At 40.4% G+C, this 20,874-nt stretch overlaps 1 protein-coding gene across 2 annotated transcripts in view; it reads left to right on the top strand.

Annotated features, from left to right (window-relative positions):
• TPST1 (tyrosylprotein sulfotransferase 1) overlaps positions 1 to 20,874 on the top strand; it is a 102,357-nt gene that overhangs the window by 27,006 nt on the left and 54,477 nt on the right. For both annotated transcript variants that reach the window (XM_006070335.4, XM_025275685.3), the window contains one exon: positions 5,699 to 6,644. In XM_006070335.4, the coding sequence (XP_006070397.1) occupies positions 5,800 to 6,644 (845 nt within the window). In that variant the 5' untranslated portion in view covers positions 5,699 to 5,799. The remainder of the gene's footprint in view (positions 1 to 5,698; positions 6,645 to 20,874) is intronic.

Below are 20,874 nucleotides of genomic sequence, written 5' to 3'. Positions count from 1 at the left end.
TTCTGAAGTGACTATGCCCTCACCAGTTTACAGTCCCACCCACTGGCATATATGAGGGTTTCAGTTTCTCCACATTTGTTACTGTCTGTGTTTTTTATTGTTGCTGTTTAGTGGGTTTGAAGTGGTATCCCATTTTGGTATTGATTTGCATTTTCCTAAGAGTAACATTGTTGAGCATTTTTTCATGTGCTAATTAACTATTTGTATGCCTTCTTTGGAGAAGATCTGTTTAGAGTTTTTGTCCATTTTTTATTGGGTTATTTGTCCTTACTGATGAATTGTAAGTTCTTTATATTTTCTGGATACAAGTCCCTTACTGGAGATGTGATTTGCATATATCTTCTCCCAGTTTTTGGTTTGTCTCTCACTTTTAGGATATTGTCCTTTGAAGTACAAAAATTTTAAATTTTGATGAAGTCTAGTTTATCTGTTCTTTCTTTGTCTCTTGTACTTTTGGTGTTGTATCTAAGAAACTATGACCTAACACAAGGTCACAAAAATTTGCACTTTTGTTTTTGTCGAAGAATTTTATCATTTTAGCTCTTCCAATTAGGTCTCTGGCTCATTTTGAGTTAATTTTGGTGACTAGGTATTCCACTTCCTTCCTTTACACGTGGATATCGAGCTGTCCTAGTGTCAGTTGTTGAAAAGAGTGCTCTTTCCTCACTTAGTTATCTTGGCATCCTTGTCAAAAGTTAGTTGACCATGAATCTAATGGTTTGTTTCTGGACTTCCAGTCATCTGTATGCCTGTTTTATAATGCTAGTATTGCATTAATTTCATTACTGTCATTTTGTAGTAAGTTTTGTGTTTTGTTTTTAATTTTTTCACTGCATGGCATGCGGGCTCCTAGTTTCCCTGGCCAGGAGACAAACCTGCACCCTCTGCACTGGAAGCACAGTCTTAACTCTGGACTGCCAGGGAAGTCCCTGTAGTAAGTTTTGAAATTGGGAATTGTGAATCTTACAACTTTGTTTTTTAAAATAGTTTTGGCCAGACTGAGATCATATAAACCTAAATAGAATTAAGTAGCTCCCTGCTTAGAATCTTTATATGAGTCATATCTGATGGTATCTATGATAAAATTTTATATCCTTAACCTGATCCACAAAATGTTTTTATTTTTAAAAATATGTATTTATTTATTGAGGTCTTAGTTGTGATATGCAGGATCTTTCATTGTGGCATGCAGACTCAGGAGTGGGTGGACTCTGTAGTTGTGTTATGTAGGCTCTCTAGCCGCAGCATGTGGGGTTAGTTGCCCCACAGCATGTAGGGTCTTAGTTCTCTGACTAGGGATCAAACTTGTGTCTCTTGCATTGAAAGGTGGATTCTTAACTACTGGACCACCAGGGAAGTCCCTGACTCATAAGATCTGACCCCTGCCCATCTTTCCAGTTTCATTTCTTATTCACTTTCTGTCTTATTTACTTAAGCCTTAGCCTGCTCCTTGAAAGCCTGAAAAATGCCTTTCCATCGCAGGGCTTTTGTGTATCCATTTAGTTTTGTTTAGAGTGCTCTTCTTAGCATTCTTTACCTAATTCCTACTCATTCTTCAGATTTTTACCTATCAGTTTTTAAAAGGCTATGCCAATTATTTTTAAAATACTTGTTTTTCTTTTCCTACTTAGAAAGGTAGTACATGTTCACTGTAGCAAATTTGAAAAATAAGGAAAGGTATCTTACAAGAAAACCAGAGAATAAGCATTTAATGTTGTAGAGACATCTAATGCTACCTTGTTATTTGGTCCTTTGGCTTTATTTTCTTTATCTGTTTGGAAGCCTGCAGAACTGTTTCATTCACATTTGAAGTTGAACTGTATTTGAAATTTGAAATCATCGTATTTGAAATTGCCAGGATGTTTCCAGATTGAGTTTGTTGTCATTTGTTTTGCTTGAAAGGTAGGCCCTCACATGTATAAACTAATGTCTCTTTTCTTCATTTCAGAAAGATTTTTTTCCCCTTTGTGCTTGTGATACAGTTTTAGTTTCTTCAGCCAAAATGTCATTTTCCTCAGGTTGAATCTTAATTCTCCATTCTTTATATTACTATCTTTTCTCTCCATTATTTTCTTTCCTTCCCACTTACTCCCTTTTAAAGTAAATACTGGTGTAACATCTGAAGTGTGCCTTCTATGTTATGGATACAGTTTTCTGCATAGATATTTCAATGCTATATTGCTACCAATTATCTTAATTTTTTCTTTGCAGTCTGTTTTAAAAAAAGGTTTTATTTATTTATTTATTTATTTTTGGCTGTGCTGGATCTTTATTGCTCTGCTTGGGCTTTCTCTAGTTGTGGCAAGCAGGGGCTACTCTTTGTTATGGTGTGTGGGCTTCTTCTTGTGGCGACTTCTCTTGTTGTGGAGCATGGGCTCTAGGTGTGCAGGCTTCAGTGGTTGCAGCCTGCGGGCTCAGTAGTTACGGCAAACAGTTTTATGAGCTACAGCCTCAAACTTCTCAAGCTCTTCTTGCTCCTTGCACACGTGCCGGCTGGAATGTCACACTGGCAGCACAGTGGGGCATGTGCACTACGCTCCCATTCAGCCTGTGCAATCTCCATTGATTCCAGCTTCAAAGGCTCTAGGCCTTGTAGTTTGTTCTGCCTTGCCCTACTCTGCCGAACCTCTGCATCTGCTGAGTGTATGAATGGTGGGGTGGGAGTAGTCAGGCACAAACACTGGAGGTTCTCACTGTTCTTACTCAGTGTTGAGCAGTTTTTAAAACATAAATGCTTCTTGGGTTGTTGTATTTCTTTGGTCAGTTTCATCCTGTTTTATAATTTGTTTTTGAGGCCCGGGGGTAGGGGAGGGGGCAACAGGGAGCAAGAATTAGCCTACCTTCTCATTAGTTCATAGCTAGAAGTCATGCTTCTTAGAATGTATTCTTTTTCCAGTATAGTTAGTAATTTCCCCAGGTGTACTCACTGTCAGTCAGGATTGTTGTTGTTCAGTCGCCAAGTTGTATCTGACTGTTTGTAGCCCCTTGAACTGCAGCACGCCAGGCTTCCCTGTCCTTCTCTATCTCCCTGAGTTTACTCAAACTCATGTCCGTTGAGTTGGTGATGCCATCCAACCATCTCATCCTCTGTTACCCCTTTCTCCTCTTGCACTCAATCTTTCCCAGCATCAGGGTCTTTTCCATGAGTCAGCTCTTTGCATCAGGTGGCCAGAGTATTGGAGCTTCAACATCAGTCCTTTCAATGAATATTCAGGGTTGATTTCCTTGAAGATTGACTGGTTTGCTCTCCTTGCAGTCCAACGGACTCTCAAGAGTCTTCTCCAACACCACAGTTCAAAAGCATCAATTCTTTGGCACTCACCTTTCTTTATGGTCCAGCTCTCACATCTGTTCATGACTACTGGAAAAACCATAACTTTGACTATAGGGACCTTTGTCAGCAAAGTGATATCTCTGCTTTTTAATATGCTGTATAGATTTGTCATAGCTTTTCTTCTAAGGAGCAAGCATCTTTTAATTTTGTGGCTGTAGTCACCATCCACAGTGATTTTGGAGCCCAAGAAAATAAAATCTGTCACTGTTTCCACTTTTTCCCCATCTATTTGCTGTGAAGGGATAGGACCAGATGCCATGATCTTCATTTTTTGAATGTTGAGTTTTAAGCTAGCTTTTTCCACTCTCCTCTTTCACTTTCATCAGAAGGCTCTTTAGTTCCTCTTCACTTTCTGCCAGTAAAGGGGTACCATCTGCATATTTGAGGCTGTTGATATTTCTTTTGGCAGATTCCAGTTTGTGAGTCATCCAGCCTGGCATTTCTCATGATGTGCTCTGCATATAAGTTAAATAAGCAGGGTGACAATAAACAGCCTTGATGTACTCCTTTCCCAATTTTAAACCAGTCCATTGTTGTTTCTTGTCCTGCTTACAGGTTTCTCAGGAGGCAGGTAAGGTGGTCTGGTATTCCCATCTCTTTAAGAATTTTCCATAGTTTGTTGTGATTCACACAGTCAAAGGCTTTAGCATAGTCAATAAAGCAGAGGTATATGTATTTTTAGAATTTGCTTGCTTTTTCTGTGATCCAGTGGATGTTGGCAATTTGATCTCTGGTTCCTCTGCCTTTTCTAAATCTGGCTTGTACATCTGGAAGTTCTCGGTTCACATACTGCTGAAGCCTAGCTTGAAGGATTTTGAGCATACTTTTGCCAGCGTGTGAAATGAGTGCAGTTGTACAGTAATTTGAACATTCTTTGGCATTGCCTTTCTTTGGGATTAGAATGAAAATTGACCTTTTCCAGTCTTGTGGGACCTGCTGAGTTTTCCAAATTTGCTGGCATATTGAGTGCAGCATATATATATGCATACACACACACATATATATATATATATCTCCAAGAGTTTTTAAGGAATGTGTTTATGGCACTGGCATTTCTAAAATCCATACAACAGTCTGGCAGGTAAGAAGTGATGTTATGTTAGCCTTGAGTCTAAATTCTTCAGGGCAGCAGGCTGGAAACTCAGGGTTTCTGTATTGTTGTCTTGAGGAAAATCTCCCTTTTCTTCAGGAAATGTGTCTTTTCTCTTAAGGACTTCAGTTGTTGGATGAGGCCCACCTATGTTTTGTAGGATAACCTACTTTACTCACAGTTCAGTCTGTTGATGTCAGTCATTTAAAAAAAACAAAACCTTCACAGAAACATTAGACTGGTGTTTGACCAAACACTGGGCACCATAGCCTAGCGAAGTTGACAGATAAAATTAAACACCACGCTTGCTCTCTGAAATTAAGGTTAAATTTACATGCACATAGTATATGTGTCTAACGTGTATGCCTCTGCTCTTATGTGTCTGTGTCTTTGGTCATGGTGTATCTTCAGTTTAGAATATTTTGTGCCCAGATCTTATCTGTTTTTCTGAAGGCTAGATCACAGACACACACAGTTTTCTTTGCACCCTATACTAGCTCTTCTGAACTACTTCTTGTCACCTAATTACTCTGTGTTCTGTCATGCCATTGTGCTTTTGCACACAAATTTCTGTTGCTTAGTGTAGTCTTTCCTCTCGTTTTATATAAGGCTTTTGTAGCTTCTTGAGGCATGCTTTGTGTGCTTTTTCATTACACTCCCCTGGTCTCCTCTGCTTATTTCTGTTAAGGCACTGATCGCATTTTGCTGTCATTGTATATCTGTCTGCCTGTGAGACTGTGTTTCTTGAGAGCAGGGGTCATTGCACTGCTGTCCTTTTCAAAGCTTATCCTCAGCCAAGCCCAAGTATCTGGACTGTATCTAAATAAATACTTTATAGAATGAATAAACTGAATCTGTCTTAAAAATTTGATAGTTGTATATTTCTTCTGTAATTTCTCTTTAAAGTATAATGTGGAGATAATGAATTCTTGGTGATGAAGCAGCTCTGACTATCACAGATGAACCTTGAGTTAGACTTGAAACATACTTGGGAATATTGAATATTTGCTTGGCTAACTAGAAATAATTTTATTTATTTTTCCATTCTGTGCAATGTCTGTAGCTTCAGTATTGTTACATAAAGAAAAGCTATTTCTGATTAGAAATGTTGATTTATTTTTGCTTTCATTTATATATGCTTGTATTCTAAGAATATCAGTGTACTTAGGACTGCTTCAGCTTCTTTCTAGCTCAAATGTAATGGTGATAACTGATTATTAAATTTGTCAACAACCTCAGTGTGATGGTAAAATAACTTTTTCCTTCTCTGTTAGATGTTGGTCATCTTTCTGAAGTACACTGTCCATGGCCTGAATGTTTTCTGAAAATCATTTGGAGCAAAATATCTGTTTAATAGCAAGATAATCACATCAAGATGGTTGGAAAACTGAAGCAGAACTTACTATTGGCATGTCTGGTGATTAGTTCTGTGACTGTATTTTACTTGGGCCAACACGCCATGGAATGCCATCACCGAATAGAAGAACGTAGCCAGCCCCTCAAACTGGAGAACATAAAGACCACTGTGCGAACTGCCCTGGACATCAAAGCCAATAAAACCTTTGCCTATCACAAAGATATGCCTTTAATATTTATTGGAGGTGTGCCACGGAGTGGAACCACGCTCATGAGGGCCATGCTAGATGCACACCCTGATGTTCGCTGTGGAGAGGAAACCAGGGTCATTCCTCGAATCCTGGCTCTGAAGCAGATATGGTCACGGTCCAGTAAGGAGAAAATACGCTTGGATGAGGCTGGTGTCACCGATGAAGTGCTGGATTCTGCCATGCAGGCCTTCTTACTAGAAATCATTGTGAAGCATGGGGAGCCAGCCCCTTATTTATGTAATAAAGATCCCTTTGCCCTGAAATCCTTAACTTACCTTGCTAGGTTATTCCCCAATGCCAAATTTCTCCTGATGGTCCGAGATGGCCGGGCATCAGTGCATTCAATGATTTCTCGAAAAGTTACTATAGCTGGATTTGACCTGAACAGCTATAGGGACTGTTTGACCAAGTGGAATCGTGCCATTGAGACCATGTATAACCAGTGTATGGAGGTTGGCTATAAAAAATGCATGTTAGTTCACTATGAGCAACTTGTCTTACATCCAGAACGGTGGATGAGAACAGTCTTAAAGTTCCTCCAAATTCCTTGGAACCACTCAGTATTACACCATGAAGAGATGATTGGAAAAGCTGGGGGAGTATCTCTGTCAAAGTGAGTAGATTTTATGTTTTTTATTTGACCCTGTATTCAGCTAATAAAGGGGTGTGTGTGTGTGTGTAAACTATAGCCCTTTCCTGGAATAGAGAGAGCTTCATCAATGAGTTCTTAAAAAGTTCTCTAACTGGTTCATTACACTTTCATTTACTTAATTCATTTTTAAATTTATGAATTATCCTTTTTATGTACTTGATGGAGGCAAAAATGGAGGCAAACCCAGTTTATAGCAGTAAAAGCACGGCAGACTTTCAAGTCCATCATTCAAATTTAGTGGCTTCTGATATTTAATTTCCAGATATTTTTGTTAATAAGGATAGTTGACTTTTGTGTAGAGTATAGTCAGTATGAGGAAAAGCATCTACCGTATTGAAAGTGAAAGTGTTAGTTGCTCTGTGACCCCATGGACTGTAGTCCTTGAGGCTCTTCTGTCCCTGGAATTCTACAGGCAAGAACACTGGAATGGGTTGCCATTTCCTTCTCCAGGGGATCTTCCCAACCCCGGGACTGAACTTGGATCTCCTGCATTGCAGGCAGATTCTTTACCATCCGAGCCACCAGAGAAGCCCATAGATAGTAAATTCTAAGTATATAGAACATTTTAGTGAGAGGAAAAATTAAGGTAAAATTATCTAACTCAGTCCCTTCATTTTATAGGGAAGAGGTCTGAGTCAATCAGTCTGAAAGATCAAAATGATTTACTCAAATTTAGGTGGCAGGGTCAGAATTAGAATCTGTCAGATCAGATCAGTCACTCAGTTGTGTCCGACTCTTTGCGACCCCATGAATCGCAGCATGCCAGGCCTCCCTGTCCATCACCGACTCCCGGAGTTCACTGAGACTCATGTCCATCGAGTCAGTGATGCCATCCAGCCATCTCATCCTCTGTCGTCCCCTTCTCCTCTTGCCCCCAATCCCTCCCAGCATCAGAGTCTTTTCCAATGAGTCAACTCTTCGCATGAGGTGGCCAAAGTACTGGAGTTTCAGCTTTAGCATCATTCCTTCCAAAGAAATCCCAGGGCTGATCTCCTTCAGAATGGACTGGTTGGATCTCCTTGCAGTCCAAGGGACTCTCAAGAGTCTTCTCCAACACCACAGTTCAAAAGCATCAATTCTTCGGCGCTCAGCCTTCTTCACAGTCCAACTCTCACATCCATACATGACCACTGGAAAAACCATAGCCTTGACTAGACGAACCTTTGCTGGCAAAGTAATGTCTCTACTCTTGAATATGCTATCTAGATTGGTCATAACTTTCCTTCCAAGGAGTAAGCGTCTTTTAATTTCATGGCTGCAGTCACCATCTGTAGTGATTTTGGAGCCCCGAAAAATAAAGTCTGACACTGTTTCCCCTGTTTCCCCATCTATTTCCCATGAAGTGATGGGACCAGATGCCATGATCTTCGTTTTCTGAATGTTGAGCTTTAAGCCAACCTTTTCACTCTCCACTTTCACTTTGATCAAGAGGCTTTTGAGTTCCTCTTCACTTTCTGCCATAAGGGTGGTGTCATCTGCGTATCTGAGGTTATTGATATTTCTCCTGGCAATCTTGATTCCAGCTTGTGTTTCTTCCAGTCCAGTGTTTCTCATGATGTACTCTGCATATAAGTTAAATAAACAGGGTGACAATATAAAGCCTTGACGAACTCCTTTTCCTATTTGGAACCAGTCTGTTGTTCCATGTCCAGTTCTAACTGTTGCTTCCTGACCTGCATACAAATTTCTCAAGAGGCAGATCAGGTGGTCTGGTATTCCCATCTCTTTCAGAATTTTCCACAGTTTATTGTGATCCACACAGTCAAAGGCTTTGGCATAGTCAATAAAGCAGAAATAGATGTTTTTCTGGAACTCTCTTGCTTTTTCGATGATCCAGCGGATGTTGGCAATTTGATCTCTGGTTCCTCTGCCTTTTCTAAAACCAGCTTGAACATCAGGAAGTTCACGGTTCACATATTGCTGAAGCCTGGCTTGGAGAATTTTGAGCATTACTTTACTAGCGTGTGAGATGAGTGCAATTGTGTGGGAGTTTGAGCATTCTTTGGCATTGCCTTTCTTTGGGATTGGAATGAAAACTGACCTTTTCCAGTCCTGTGGCCACTGCTGAGTTTTCCAAATTCGCTGGCATATTGAGTGCAGCACTTTCACAGCATCATCTTTCAGGATTTGGAATAGCTCAACTGGAATTCCATCACCTCCACTAGCTTTGTTCGTAGTGATGCTTTCTAAGGCCCACTTGACTTCACATTCCAGGATGTCTGGCTCTAGGTCAATGATCACATCATCATGATTATCTGGGTCGTGAAGATCTTTTTTGTACAGTTCCTCTGTGTATTCTTGCCATCTCTTCTTAATATCTTCTGCTTCTGTTAGGTCCATACCATTTCTGTCCTTTATCGAGCCCATCTTTGCATGAAATGTTCCCTTGATAACTCTGATTTTCTTGAAGAGATCCCTAGTCTTTCCCATTCTGTTGTTTTCCTCTGTTTCTTTGCATTGATTGCTGAAGAAGGCTTTCTTCTCTCTTCTTGCTATTCTTTGGAACTCTGCATTCGGATGTTTATATCTTTCCTTTTCTCCTTTGCTTTGGTACTAAATGAGCTGTTTCTCTTAAGATACACACCTAAGCGTAGGATTGCTGGACCATGGGGGATGTTAATATTCAGCTTCACTAGGTAATGCCAAATTGTTTTCCAAAGAGTTCACAGTAGCTTACACTGCTACTGTCAATATACAAATCCCCAGAAATCTATATCCTCATCAACATGGCTTTTTAAAAAAGAAACAGCAAACCATCTTACTTAATGTTACTATAGAGTACAGCCTGGCTTTTTAATTTTTCTAATTGAGTAAGAGTAAATGGTACTTCATTGAAATTTCAATTTGTAGTTCTCTGTTAATGAATTTGAGCACCTTATATTTTCATTGGTTATTGGTAGTTCTCTTTTATTCCCACTTAAAAGGTTGCATTTAAGAAAGAAAATCGAGCCATTCTTAGAAAGGGTACAGATGAAGAAGTACATAGGGTGACGTCTGTAAGGGTCCCAAAACAGGAGCTTCTGGCCCCATGATATAAGGATACTCTGCTCTCTGCATATGGATATGTTCACCAACCTGGAAGTTCCTAAAAATATAGTGACTTTATGGCAACCCACTCCAGAACACTTGCCTGGAAAATCCCATGGACGGAGGAGCCTGGTAGGCTGCAGTCCATGGGGTCGCTAAGAGTTGGACACGACTGAGCGACTTCACTTTCACTTTTCACTTTCATGCATTGGAGAAGGAAATGGCAACCCATTCCAGTGTTCTTGCCTGGAGAATCCCAGGGACGGGGGAGCCTGGTGGGCTGCTGTCTATGGGGTCGCAGAGAGTCGGACACGACTGAAGTGACTTAGCAGCAGCAGCAGCAGTGTTTGCTTAAAATAGCAAATGTGTATTTTGTCACAGTTTCGGTGGGTTGATAATATGGGCTTGTCTTAGCTGAGTCTCATAGCTCAGAATCTCATACAGGCTGCAGTCAAGGTTAACTGGTAAGGGACTGTTTCCCAGCTCATGTGGTTTTGGGCAGGATTCAGTTCCTCATGGGTGTTGGATGGAGGACCTCGGTTCCTTGCCATGAAGCTTTCTCTCTATGGTTACTAACACAGCAGCTGACTTCATCAGAGCAAGCAGATGAAAAGAGTCAAGGAGAGTGAGCAAGACAGAATTTACATCTTCTTAACCTAATCTCGCAAATGACATCCTGTCATCTTTGCCATATTCATTAGAAGCAAGTCTCTAGGTCCAGCCCCAATCAAGGGGAGGGTATTACACAAAGGAATACCTGGAGTAGGGAATCATTTTAGAAGAAGTCAACCAATCTGCCCTCTGGTTGCCACTGCCTCATATGCAAAATATGTTTTCCCCCTCACCAAGTGCCAAATTCTTATCTTGTTACAAGCTCAGAGTCCTTCATCTTGCCATCTAAATCAGGTCTAGTTGTGGTTGAGGCTTTTGGGTGTAGTTCCTTATTAAATACAGGTCCTTGAATACAACAGTTTTCAATCTGAAGATATGTCTAAAGATACAAGTTATGTCCCCACCCCGCCCCCAATGCTAGTATAAAATGGTGAAACAGGCGTAAGATATAGACCTTTTTATTCAAAATGAAGGTAAATGGGGGGAGAGGGCAAGGTATCACTGTTTAGTCGCTCAGTCGTGTCCGACTCTTTGCGACCCCATGGACTGCAGCACACCAGGCCTCCCTGCCATCACCAACTCCTGGACACCAAACCCGTGTCCATTGAGTCGGTGATGCCATCCCACCATCTCATCCTCTGTCTGCTTCTCCCGCCTTCAATCTTTCTCAGCATCAGGGTCTTTTCAAATGAGTCAGTTTTTTCGCATCAGGTGGCCAAAATATTGGGGTAAGTAAAGTATCATGCTGGGAGGGATTGGGGGCAGGAGGAAAAGGGGACGACAGAGGATGAGATGGCTGGATGGCATCGCCGACTTGATGGACGTGAGTTTGAGTGAACTCCGGGAGATGGTGATGGACAGGGAGGCCTGGCGTGCTGTGATTCATGGGGTCGCAAAGAGTCAGACACGACTGAGCGACTGAACTGAACTGAACTGAACTGAAGGTATCACCGGTTCATATCAATTCTGAAATCCATCTGGGAAAATGTTAGACATTCTTTGATTAGGTCTCAATTGAATATAAATAATTCTAGGAATTATTTTCCTTGTCTCTCAGCTCTGCTCTTTGGGCTCTTGAGTGATCGTTTCTTTTTCATGAAAGATAGCACATATTTTGTAGCTGTGTGGTTTTATCAGACTATCTCCTGCCAGAAGAATTCTGGAAATCCAATGTGTGTTTTCATTTTGTACTGTTTCTGTCTCTTTCAGTCCAAGTTGGTAATGTTGCTGCTGATAAACTTCTCAAAAACTTTATGGGTCCTCTGTAAATCTTACTGGGGTTCATTCCATTTGGATAGTAGTTTTCCCCACAAACCTCTGAGATAAACCGTTCTTTGCTTTGGACTCCTGCTGAGATGCCTAAGGGATAGTGGGCTTAAGCTTCCTAGAGGCCTTACTGTTAAATTGAGACCTGTGAGGCACACCTTTAATTTGTTTAAATGACTCTGTGTGACTGAATAATTGGGAGCCATTTAGAAGTAACCTACCATTGAGGTTATTTGATTAAAGCAGTTATATGACTCCTTTTTCCCTCCTTGAAGCTACTATGTAAGTTACATTAATACATTTTGTAATGTTGATTTAACCTTGAATTTCTGGTAAATCTTCAACTTAGTGGAGCACTAATTATCTAATTAGTGCTGGATATGATATGCTAACTTTTAGTTTAGAATTCTTACATCTATTTCATGAGTGATACTGACCTGTAGGTTTTATTATTCTTACACTCTTTGTCTGGTTTTGATAGGGATAGAGTAGGTAGACAGGTAGTTTTAGAAATCCCACTACGGGATTATAGATAGAGAGGGAACCTGAGGGAACTTTGGGAGATCCCTGTCCAAAATAAGGGACTTTCCTGTAGCTCAAACAGTAAGAATCTGCCTGCAATGCAGGAGACCAGGGTTCGATCCCTGGGTCAGGAAGATTCCCTGGAGAAAGAAATGGCTACCCACTCCAGTATTCTTGCCTGGAGAATCCCATGGATAGAGGAGCCTGATGGGCTTGCAAAGAGTCCATGGGGTTGCAAAGAGCAACTAACACTTTAACTATAAAGCTTTTATCAATGAAAGCATGAGATGTGCCTCAGACCATTAAGTTAAAAAAATGAGGCCTGCATCCTGCTAGTCAAGTCTAGCAAGATAATGATCCTTAGAACCAAGGACAGGACTATAAGGGAAAGATGACATTCCAAAGTAGAAGACCCTCATTATAATGAAAACTGAGATGATTTGACGTATTTTAGTATATGTTACCACCCTTCTGATTTGAATAAGAACCAGGACAGTCCTGGTTTGACCTTACACGGTCAGTCTTCTGCCTGATGTGGAGGATCTAGTGATATAAGCCTAATGTCTACTCATAGAATGAGGAAGAAGGTAGTCCTCTTCCCATTCCCACTTTCCTTTGATTATAAACATGTAACTCACTTAATTCTTGGGCCAGAGCCCCCTTGCCTACCTGCTTGTATCCCTCACAAGCATCCTATATTAATAAATCTGAAGTGAAGTCCTTGTCTATCACTTTGCCTTTCACTGAATTTCTTCTGCACTGAGACATACAGAACCTGAGCCTCAGTAAGTTCTGACACCAGGTGAGTGAGTCTAGTTAAAAAATATGGGTTCACATCCCAGTCTGGGGTTTGGCTGGGTTCAAGTCTCAGCCTGTGGGTTCAAGTCTCAATCTGAGGTGTGAAGTTTCAGTTTCGTTATATCATACTGCTGGCCTTACAAATTACTTAGAGGGTGTTCCCTCCTGTTCTGTGCACCTTTTGGTTGTCTTTTGCATTATTATTGGATCACATTTTCTTGGTTCTGTGTATCTGAGTAATTTTTGGAGTTATGTTTTGAGTCTCTGAGTCCTGCTAAAATCCTCTGGAGAGTGAAGATTTGTTTTGTTTTGTTGAGTAATCAGTCTGGTTAGTTTCTAAACCTCAAGTTTGTGTCTCCTTCTATGAATAATGTTTCCAGTATCATTTTACTTTTCAGAGTTTGCTATACTGCTTTGGGTTTTGTCACTGACAAATCATTTGTGAATTTGGAGCATCAGTGGCAGTTTATTTCATAGTTTAATTCTCAAAGCCTTTGCTGTGCTACTTCCATCTCTCCCAGGTGTGAGTTGGAAGTTGTGCTAACTCGTATGCAAAATTATGGGACATGTTCTCTGGCTCTCTCTTTCCCTTGATTTCCGCCCCCACCCCCACCCCACATACTAGCTGGGGCTACATTTCTTGTTATTCTGGCCTGAAGTATGGCTTTCTCTCAGTTTTAGCTGCGTGCACCATCACTGTGTATTTCTGCATGCTGGGTGTCACCATGAGGGGAAAGAGATGAGAGAAAACTGTCAAGAATAACAAGGATGTTTCCTATATTCTTTAGACCCCAGGGCTCCCTTTTCCCATTATTTTTTGCCTAAAAGATGGGATTTTGTTCAGTTTTTGCTGCTTACATTTGTGCATCGGGTGTACTAATTTTTCTTTTATTCTAAGGATTTTAATGTTTCTAAGTTTTATTTGGAAAAGTCTTTAATTTTTGGAAGATTATTTTTGTTCAATTCAGTCTGGGTTGGCAGCAATTTTCTCTTAGTACTTTGAAGGTATTATTCCACTGTCCATTAGTTGCAGTTGTTGCTCTTGAGAAATCTGCTGTCAGTCTAATTGTCAGGGTTTTTTTCCCAGTTCTTTTTTTATATGACATTTCCATGACCATTTTAAGGTCTCTTCTTTTGTGTTCTGTGTTTTTACTAATATATTTTGTGAATAGGTATCAATTTCTTTAAAACACAGAAAGTGAAAGTTGCTCAGTCGTGTCTGATTCCTTGCGACCCCATGGACTGTATAGTCCATGGGATTCTCCAGGCCAGAATACTGGAGTAGGTAACCTTTCCCTTCTCCAAGGGATCTTCCCAACCCAGGGATCAAACCCAGGTCTCCCACATTGCAGGCATATTCTTTACCAAATGAGCCACTAGGGAAGCCCAAGAATACTGGAGTGGGTAGCCTATCCCTTCTCAAGGGAATCTTCCTGACCCAGAAATCGAACTGGGGTCTCCTGCATTGCAGGCGAATTCTTTACCAACTGAGCTATGAGAGAAGCCCTTAAAAGATAAAGGTTATTTAAATAATTTCTTCTTGAATATGTTTTGTGTCTTTCAGAAGGAGTTTGTCCATTTTTTCTGAGTTCTTGAACCTATAGGCATAAATTTTTTATAGCGTTCCTTTATTGTCATTTTTATATCTGTCGAATCTGTAACAATCTGTGGAAACTGTCATTCCTGAAATTGGTAATTTCTACTTGGAGTCTGTTGGGCTTTTTGAATCTGGATTTTATAGTTTCTATACAATGTGGGAAAACTTGTACATTATTTCTTCAGGTATATTTTTTTCTCTTCTCTTTTGAAGGCCCCCAACTATAAATATGTGAGATTGTTTGAAATTGTTCCAGAGCTCACTAATGCCTTTTAAAATTTAAAAAAACTTTTAATTGAAGTATAGTTGATTTATAATGTTGTATTTCTACTGTATAGCAAAATGATCCAATTATGCATATATACTTCCTTTTTTATATTCTTTTCTGTTATGGTTTACCACAAGGTGTTGAATATAGTTTCCTGTGCTATCCAGTGTGTGCATGTGTGCTCAATCGCTAAGTTGTGTCTGACTCTTCGTGACCCCATGGACTGCCAGGGTCCTCTGTCCATGGGATATCCCAGGCAAGAATACTGGAATAGGTTGTCATTTTCTACTCCAGGGGATCTCCCCAACCCAGGGATCAAACCTGTGTCTCCTGAATTAGTGGATGGATTCTTTATTAGTGAATCAGTAGGGCCTTGTTATTTATCCAGTCAGCAATTTGCATCTGCTAACCTCAGACTCCCACTCCATTCCTCCCCCACTACTTCTCCCACTTGGCAACTGCAAGTCTGTTCTCTGTCTTTCTTCTTCATATATAGGTTCATTTGTGTCATATTTGATTCCATGGGCTCCAGGGTGTGTGGGCCTCAGTAGTTGCGGAATGTGGGCTCAGTAGTTGCAGCTCCTGAGCTCTAGAACACAGGATCAGTAGTTGTGCTCCATGGCATGTGGGATCTTCCTGGATTGAACCTGTGTTTACATATTTGCCGGTGGATTCTTTACTGCTGAGCCACCAGGGAGGCCCTCCAGGAATGGAATTGCTGGATCATACAGCAACTGGTTTTAGTTTTTTTGAGGAACCTTTGTAACTGTTTTCCATACTTGCTGCACCAGCTTACATTCTCGCCAATAGTGTAGGAGGTTTCCCTTTTCTGCACACCCTCTCCAGCATTTGTTATTTGTAGACTTTATTGATGGCCATTCTGACCAGTACGAAGTGTTGTCTCATTGTAGTTTTGATTTGCGTTTCTCTAATAATTTATTCAATATCACAGTAATCCAAGTCTATGGCCCAAAAGCAAAGGAGAAAAGGAAAGATATAAACATCTGAATGCAGAGTTCCAAAGAATAGCAAGAAGAGATAAGAAAGCCTTCTTCAGCGATCAATGCAAAGAAATAGAGGAAAACAACAGAATGGGAAAGACTAGAGATCTCTTCAAGAAAATCAGAGATACCAAAGGAACATTTCATGCAAAGATGGGCTCGATAAAGGACAGAAATGGTATGGACCTAACAGAAGCAGAAGATATTAAGAAGAGATGGCAAGAATACACAGAAGAACTGTACAAAAAATATCTTCACGATCCAGATAATCACAGTGGTGTGATCACTGACCTAGAGCCAGACATCCTGGAATGTGAAGTCAGGTGGGCCTTAGAAAGCATCACTACGAACAAAGCTAGTGGAGGTGATGGAATTCCAGTTGAGCTATTCCAAATCCTGAAAGATGATGCTGTGAAAGTGCTGCACTCAATATGCCAGCAAATTTGGAAAACTCAGCAGTGGCCACAGGACTGGAAAAGGTCAGTTTTCTTTCCAATCCCAAAGAAAGGCAATGCCAAAGAATGCTCAAACTCCCACACAATTGCACTCATCTCACACGCTAGTAAAGTAATGCTTAAAATTCTCCAAGCCAGGCTTCAGCAATATGTGAACCATGAACTTCCTGATGTTCAAGCTGGTTTTCGAAAAGGCAGAGGAACCAGAGATCAAATTGCCAACATCTGCTGGATCATGGAAAAAGCAAGAGAGTTCCAGAAAAACATCTATTTCTGCTTTACTGACTATGCCAAAGCCTTTGACTGTGTGGCTCACAATAAACTATGGAAAATTCTGAAAGAGATGGGAATACCAGACCACCTGACCTGCCTCTTGAGAAATATGTATGCAGGTCAGGAAGCAACAGTTAGAACTGGACATGGAACAACAGACTGGTTCCAAATAGGAAAAGGAGTACGTCAAGGCTGTATATAGTCACCCTGTTTCTTTAACTTATATGCAGAATACATCATGAGAAACGCTGGACTGGAAGAAACACAAGCTGGAATGGAATCAAGATTGCTGGGAGAACTATCAATAACCTCAGATATGCAGATGACACCACCCTTATGGCAGAAAGTGAAGAGGAACTCAAAAGCCTCTTGATGAAAGTGAAGGTGGAGAGTGAAAAGGTTGGCTTAAAGCTCAACATTCACAAAACGAAGATCATGGCATCCGGTCCCATCACTTCATGGGAAATAGATGGGGAAACAGTGGAAACAGTGTCAGACTTTATTTTTCTGGGCTCCAAAATCACTGCAGATGGTAACTGTAGCCATGAAATTAAAAGACGCTTGCTCCTTGGAAGAAAAGTTATGACCAACCTAGATAGCATATTCAAAAGCAGAGCATTACTTTGCCAACAAAGATCCGTCTAGTCAAGGCTATAGTTTTTCCAGTGGTCATGTATGGATGTGAGAGTTGGACTGTGAAGAAGGCTGAGCGCTGAAGAATTTATGCTTTTAAACTGTGGTGTTGGAGAAGACTCTTGAGAGTCCCTTGTACTGCAAGGAGATCCAACCAGTCTGTTCTGAAGGAGATCAGCCCTGGGATTTGTTTGGAGGGAATGATGCTGAAGCTGAAACTCCAGTACTTTGGCCACTTCCTGCAAAGCGTTGATTCATTGGAAAAGACTCTGATCCTCGGAGGGATTGGGGGCAGGAGGAGAAGGGGACGACAGAGGATGAGATGGCTGGATGGCATCACTGACTCGATGGACATGAGTCTGAGTGAACTCCGGGAGTTGGTGATGCATAGGGAGGCCTGGCGTGCTGCAATTCATGGGGTCGCAAAGAGTCGGACACGACGGAGTAACTGAAATGAACTGAATACTTAGTGATATTGAGCATCTGTTCGTGTTCCTGTTGGCCATTGTATGTCTTCTGTGAAGAAATGTCTATTTAGGTCTTCTATTTTTCAATTGGGTTATTTGTTCTTTTGTTGTTGTTGAGTTGTATGAGCTGTTTGTATATTTTGGAAATTAAACCCTTGTTAGTTGCATCATTTGCAATTATTTTCTTCCATTCTGTAGGTTGTATTTTTATTTTGTTTATGGCTTCCTTTGCTGTGCAAAAATTTGTAAGTTTGATTAGGTCCCATTTGTTTCTTTTTATTTCTGTTACTTTGGGAGACTCACTTAAAAAACATGGATATGATTTATGTCTGAGAATGTTTTACCTATGTTCTCTTCTAGGAGTTTTATGATGTCCTGCCTTACATTTAAGTCTTTAAGCCATTTTGAATTTGTTTTGTGTTTTCTAACTTCATCAGTTTACATACAGCTGTCCAACTCTCCTAACACTACTTGCTGAAGAGACTTTTTTCCATTGTGTATTCTTACCTCCTTTGTCAGAGATTAATTATCCATAGGTGTATGGTTTATTTCTGGGCTGTCTATTCTGTTCCATTAATCATCTATATGTCTGTTTTTGTGCTAATACTGTGCTGTTTTGATTACTGTAGCTTTGTAGTATTGTCTGAAGTCTGGGAAGGTTATGTCTCCTGCTTTGTCCTTTTTCCTCAGATTGCTTTGGCAATTCTGGGTCTTTTATGGTTCCATTTAAATTTTAGGATTGTTTGTCCTAGTTCTGTGAAGAATGTCACTGGTAACTTGATAGGGATTGCATTAACCCTGTAGATTGCTTTGGGTAGTATAGCCGTTTTAACAATATTAATTCTTCTAATCCAAGATGATTTTTTTTTTAATTTTTAAAAATAGACTTTTTAAAAGAGAAGTTTCAGTTTCACAGTAAAATTGAGCACAAAATACAGGGATTTCCTATATAGTCTCAGCCCCCACACAGGAACAGCCTTTTGGGATCAAAATCCCAAACCGGACTGGTCCATTTGTTACAGTTGATGAACCAACATTGATACATCATTATCATACAGAGTCCATATTATACAGGAGGGTTCAGGCTTGGTGTTGTTCATTTTACAAGTTTTGACAAATGTGTAGTCACATACCCACAGTTACAGAATCATCCAGAGTAGTTTCACTGTCCTAAAAGTTCCCTGTGCTTTGCTTGTTTGTGCCCCTAGTGCCTGGCAACCACTGATATTTTTATTGTCGCCATAGTTTTGCCTTTTCCAAAATGTCATTTTGTTAGAATCATACTGTATGTAGCCTTTTCTTACTACTTCTTTCACTTAGTATTAACAGTGTGCATTTAAAGTTCCTCCCTGTCTTTTCATAGATTGATAGCTCATTTCTTTTTAGTACTGAGAGGAACATTTTATTGCTCTTTCCAAATAACTAGCCTCTGATTTTGTTGATTTTTTCCTACTGATTTTCTGTTTTCAACTTTGTTGAATTCTGCTGTAATTATTATTGTTTTTTCTTTTCCTCTGCTGCCTATTTTTTTAATTTATTTTTTATTGAAGGATATTGCTTTACAGAATTTTGCTGTTTTCTATCAAACTTCAACATGAATCAGCCATAGGTATACATATATCTGCTCCTTTTTGAACCTCCTTCACTTCTCCCTCCCCATCCCACCCCTCCAGGGTGACACAAAGCCCGTGTTTCAGTTTCCTGAGCCATACAGATATCCATCCTGTTGGCTGTCTATTTTACATACGGTAGTGTAAGTGTCCTTGTTACTCTTTCCATATGTCTCACCCTCTCCTCCCTTCTCCCCATGTCCATAAGTTTATTTTCTATGTCTGTTTCTCCATTGTTGCCCTGTAAATGAATTCTTCAGTACCATTTTCCTAGATTCTGTATATATGCATTAGAATATGGTATTTATCTTTCTCTTTAGTCACTTAACTCTGTATAATAGGTTCTAGGTTCATCCACCTCATTAGAACTGACTCAAATGTATTCCTTTTTATGGCTGAGTAATATTCCATTGTGTATATGTACCACAACTTCTTTATCCATTCATCTGTCAATGGACATCTAGGTTGCTTCCATGTTCTGACTATTGTAAATAGTGCTGCAATGATCAGCAGCATACATGTGTCTCTTTCAATTTTGGTTTCCTCAGGGTATATGCCTAGGACTGGAATTGCTGGGTCATATGGTGGTTTTGTTCCTAGTTTTTAAAGGAATCTCCATACTGTCTTCCATAGTGGCTGTGTCAATTTACATTCCCACCAATAGTGCAAGAGTGTTCCCTTTTCTCCACACCCTCTCCAGTATTTATTGTTTGTAGACTTTTTGATGATGGCCATTCTTGAGAGTCCCTTGGACTGCAAGGAGATCCAACCAGTCCATTCTGAAGGAGATCAGCCCTGGGATTTCTTTGGAAGGAATGATGCGAAAGCTGAAACTCCAGTACTTTGGCCACCTCATGCGAAGAGTTGACTCATTGGAAAAGACTCTGATGCTGGGAGGGATTGGGGGCAGGAGGAGAAGGGGACGACAGGATGAGATGGCTGGATAGCCTCACTGACTCGATGGACGTGAATCTGAGTGAACTCCGGGAGTTGGTGAGGGACAGGGAGGCCTGGCGTGCTGCAATTCATGGGGTCGCAAAGAGTCGGACACGACTGAGCGACTGATCTGATCTGATCTGATTCTGACCAGTGTGAGGTGATATCTCATTGTAGTTTTGATTTGCATTTTTCTAATAATGAGCCATGTTGAGCATCTTTTCATGTGTTTGTTAGCCATCTGTGTGCCTTCTTTGGAGAAATGTCTGTTTAGGTCTTTTTCCCACTTTTTGATTGGGTTGTTTGTCTTTCTGGTATTGAGTTGTATGGGCTGCTTGTATATTTTGGAAATTAATCCTTTGTCAGTTGTTTCATTTGCTATTATTTTCTCCCATTCTAAGGGTTGTCTTTTCACCTTGCTTATAGTTTCCTTTGCTGTGCAAAAGCTTGTAAGTTAATCAGGTCCCACTTGTTTACTTTTGTTTTTATGTCCGTTTCTGTAGGAGGTGGGTCATAGAGGATCTTGCTTTGACTTCAAGTGTTCTGCCTGTGTTTTCCTCTAAGAGTTTTATAGTTTCTGGTCTTACATTTAGGTCTTTAATCCATTTTGAGTTTATCTTTGTGTGTGGTGTTAGGAAGTGTTCTAATTTCATTCTTTTACGTGTAGCTGTCCAGTTTTCCCAGCACCCTTTATTGAAGAGGCTGTCTTTACCCCCATTGTATATT

The sequence above is a fragment of the Bubalus bubalis genome, chromosome 24 (assembly GCF_019923935.1).
Source record: "Bubalus bubalis isolate 160015118507 breed Murrah chromosome 24, NDDB_SH_1, whole genome shotgun sequence".
Lineage (NCBI taxonomy): Eukaryota > Metazoa > Chordata > Mammalia > Artiodactyla > Bovidae > Bubalus > Bubalus bubalis.
Note: the sequence above shows the minus strand (reverse complement) of the source record. Positions and strands in the feature narration are given on the sequence as shown.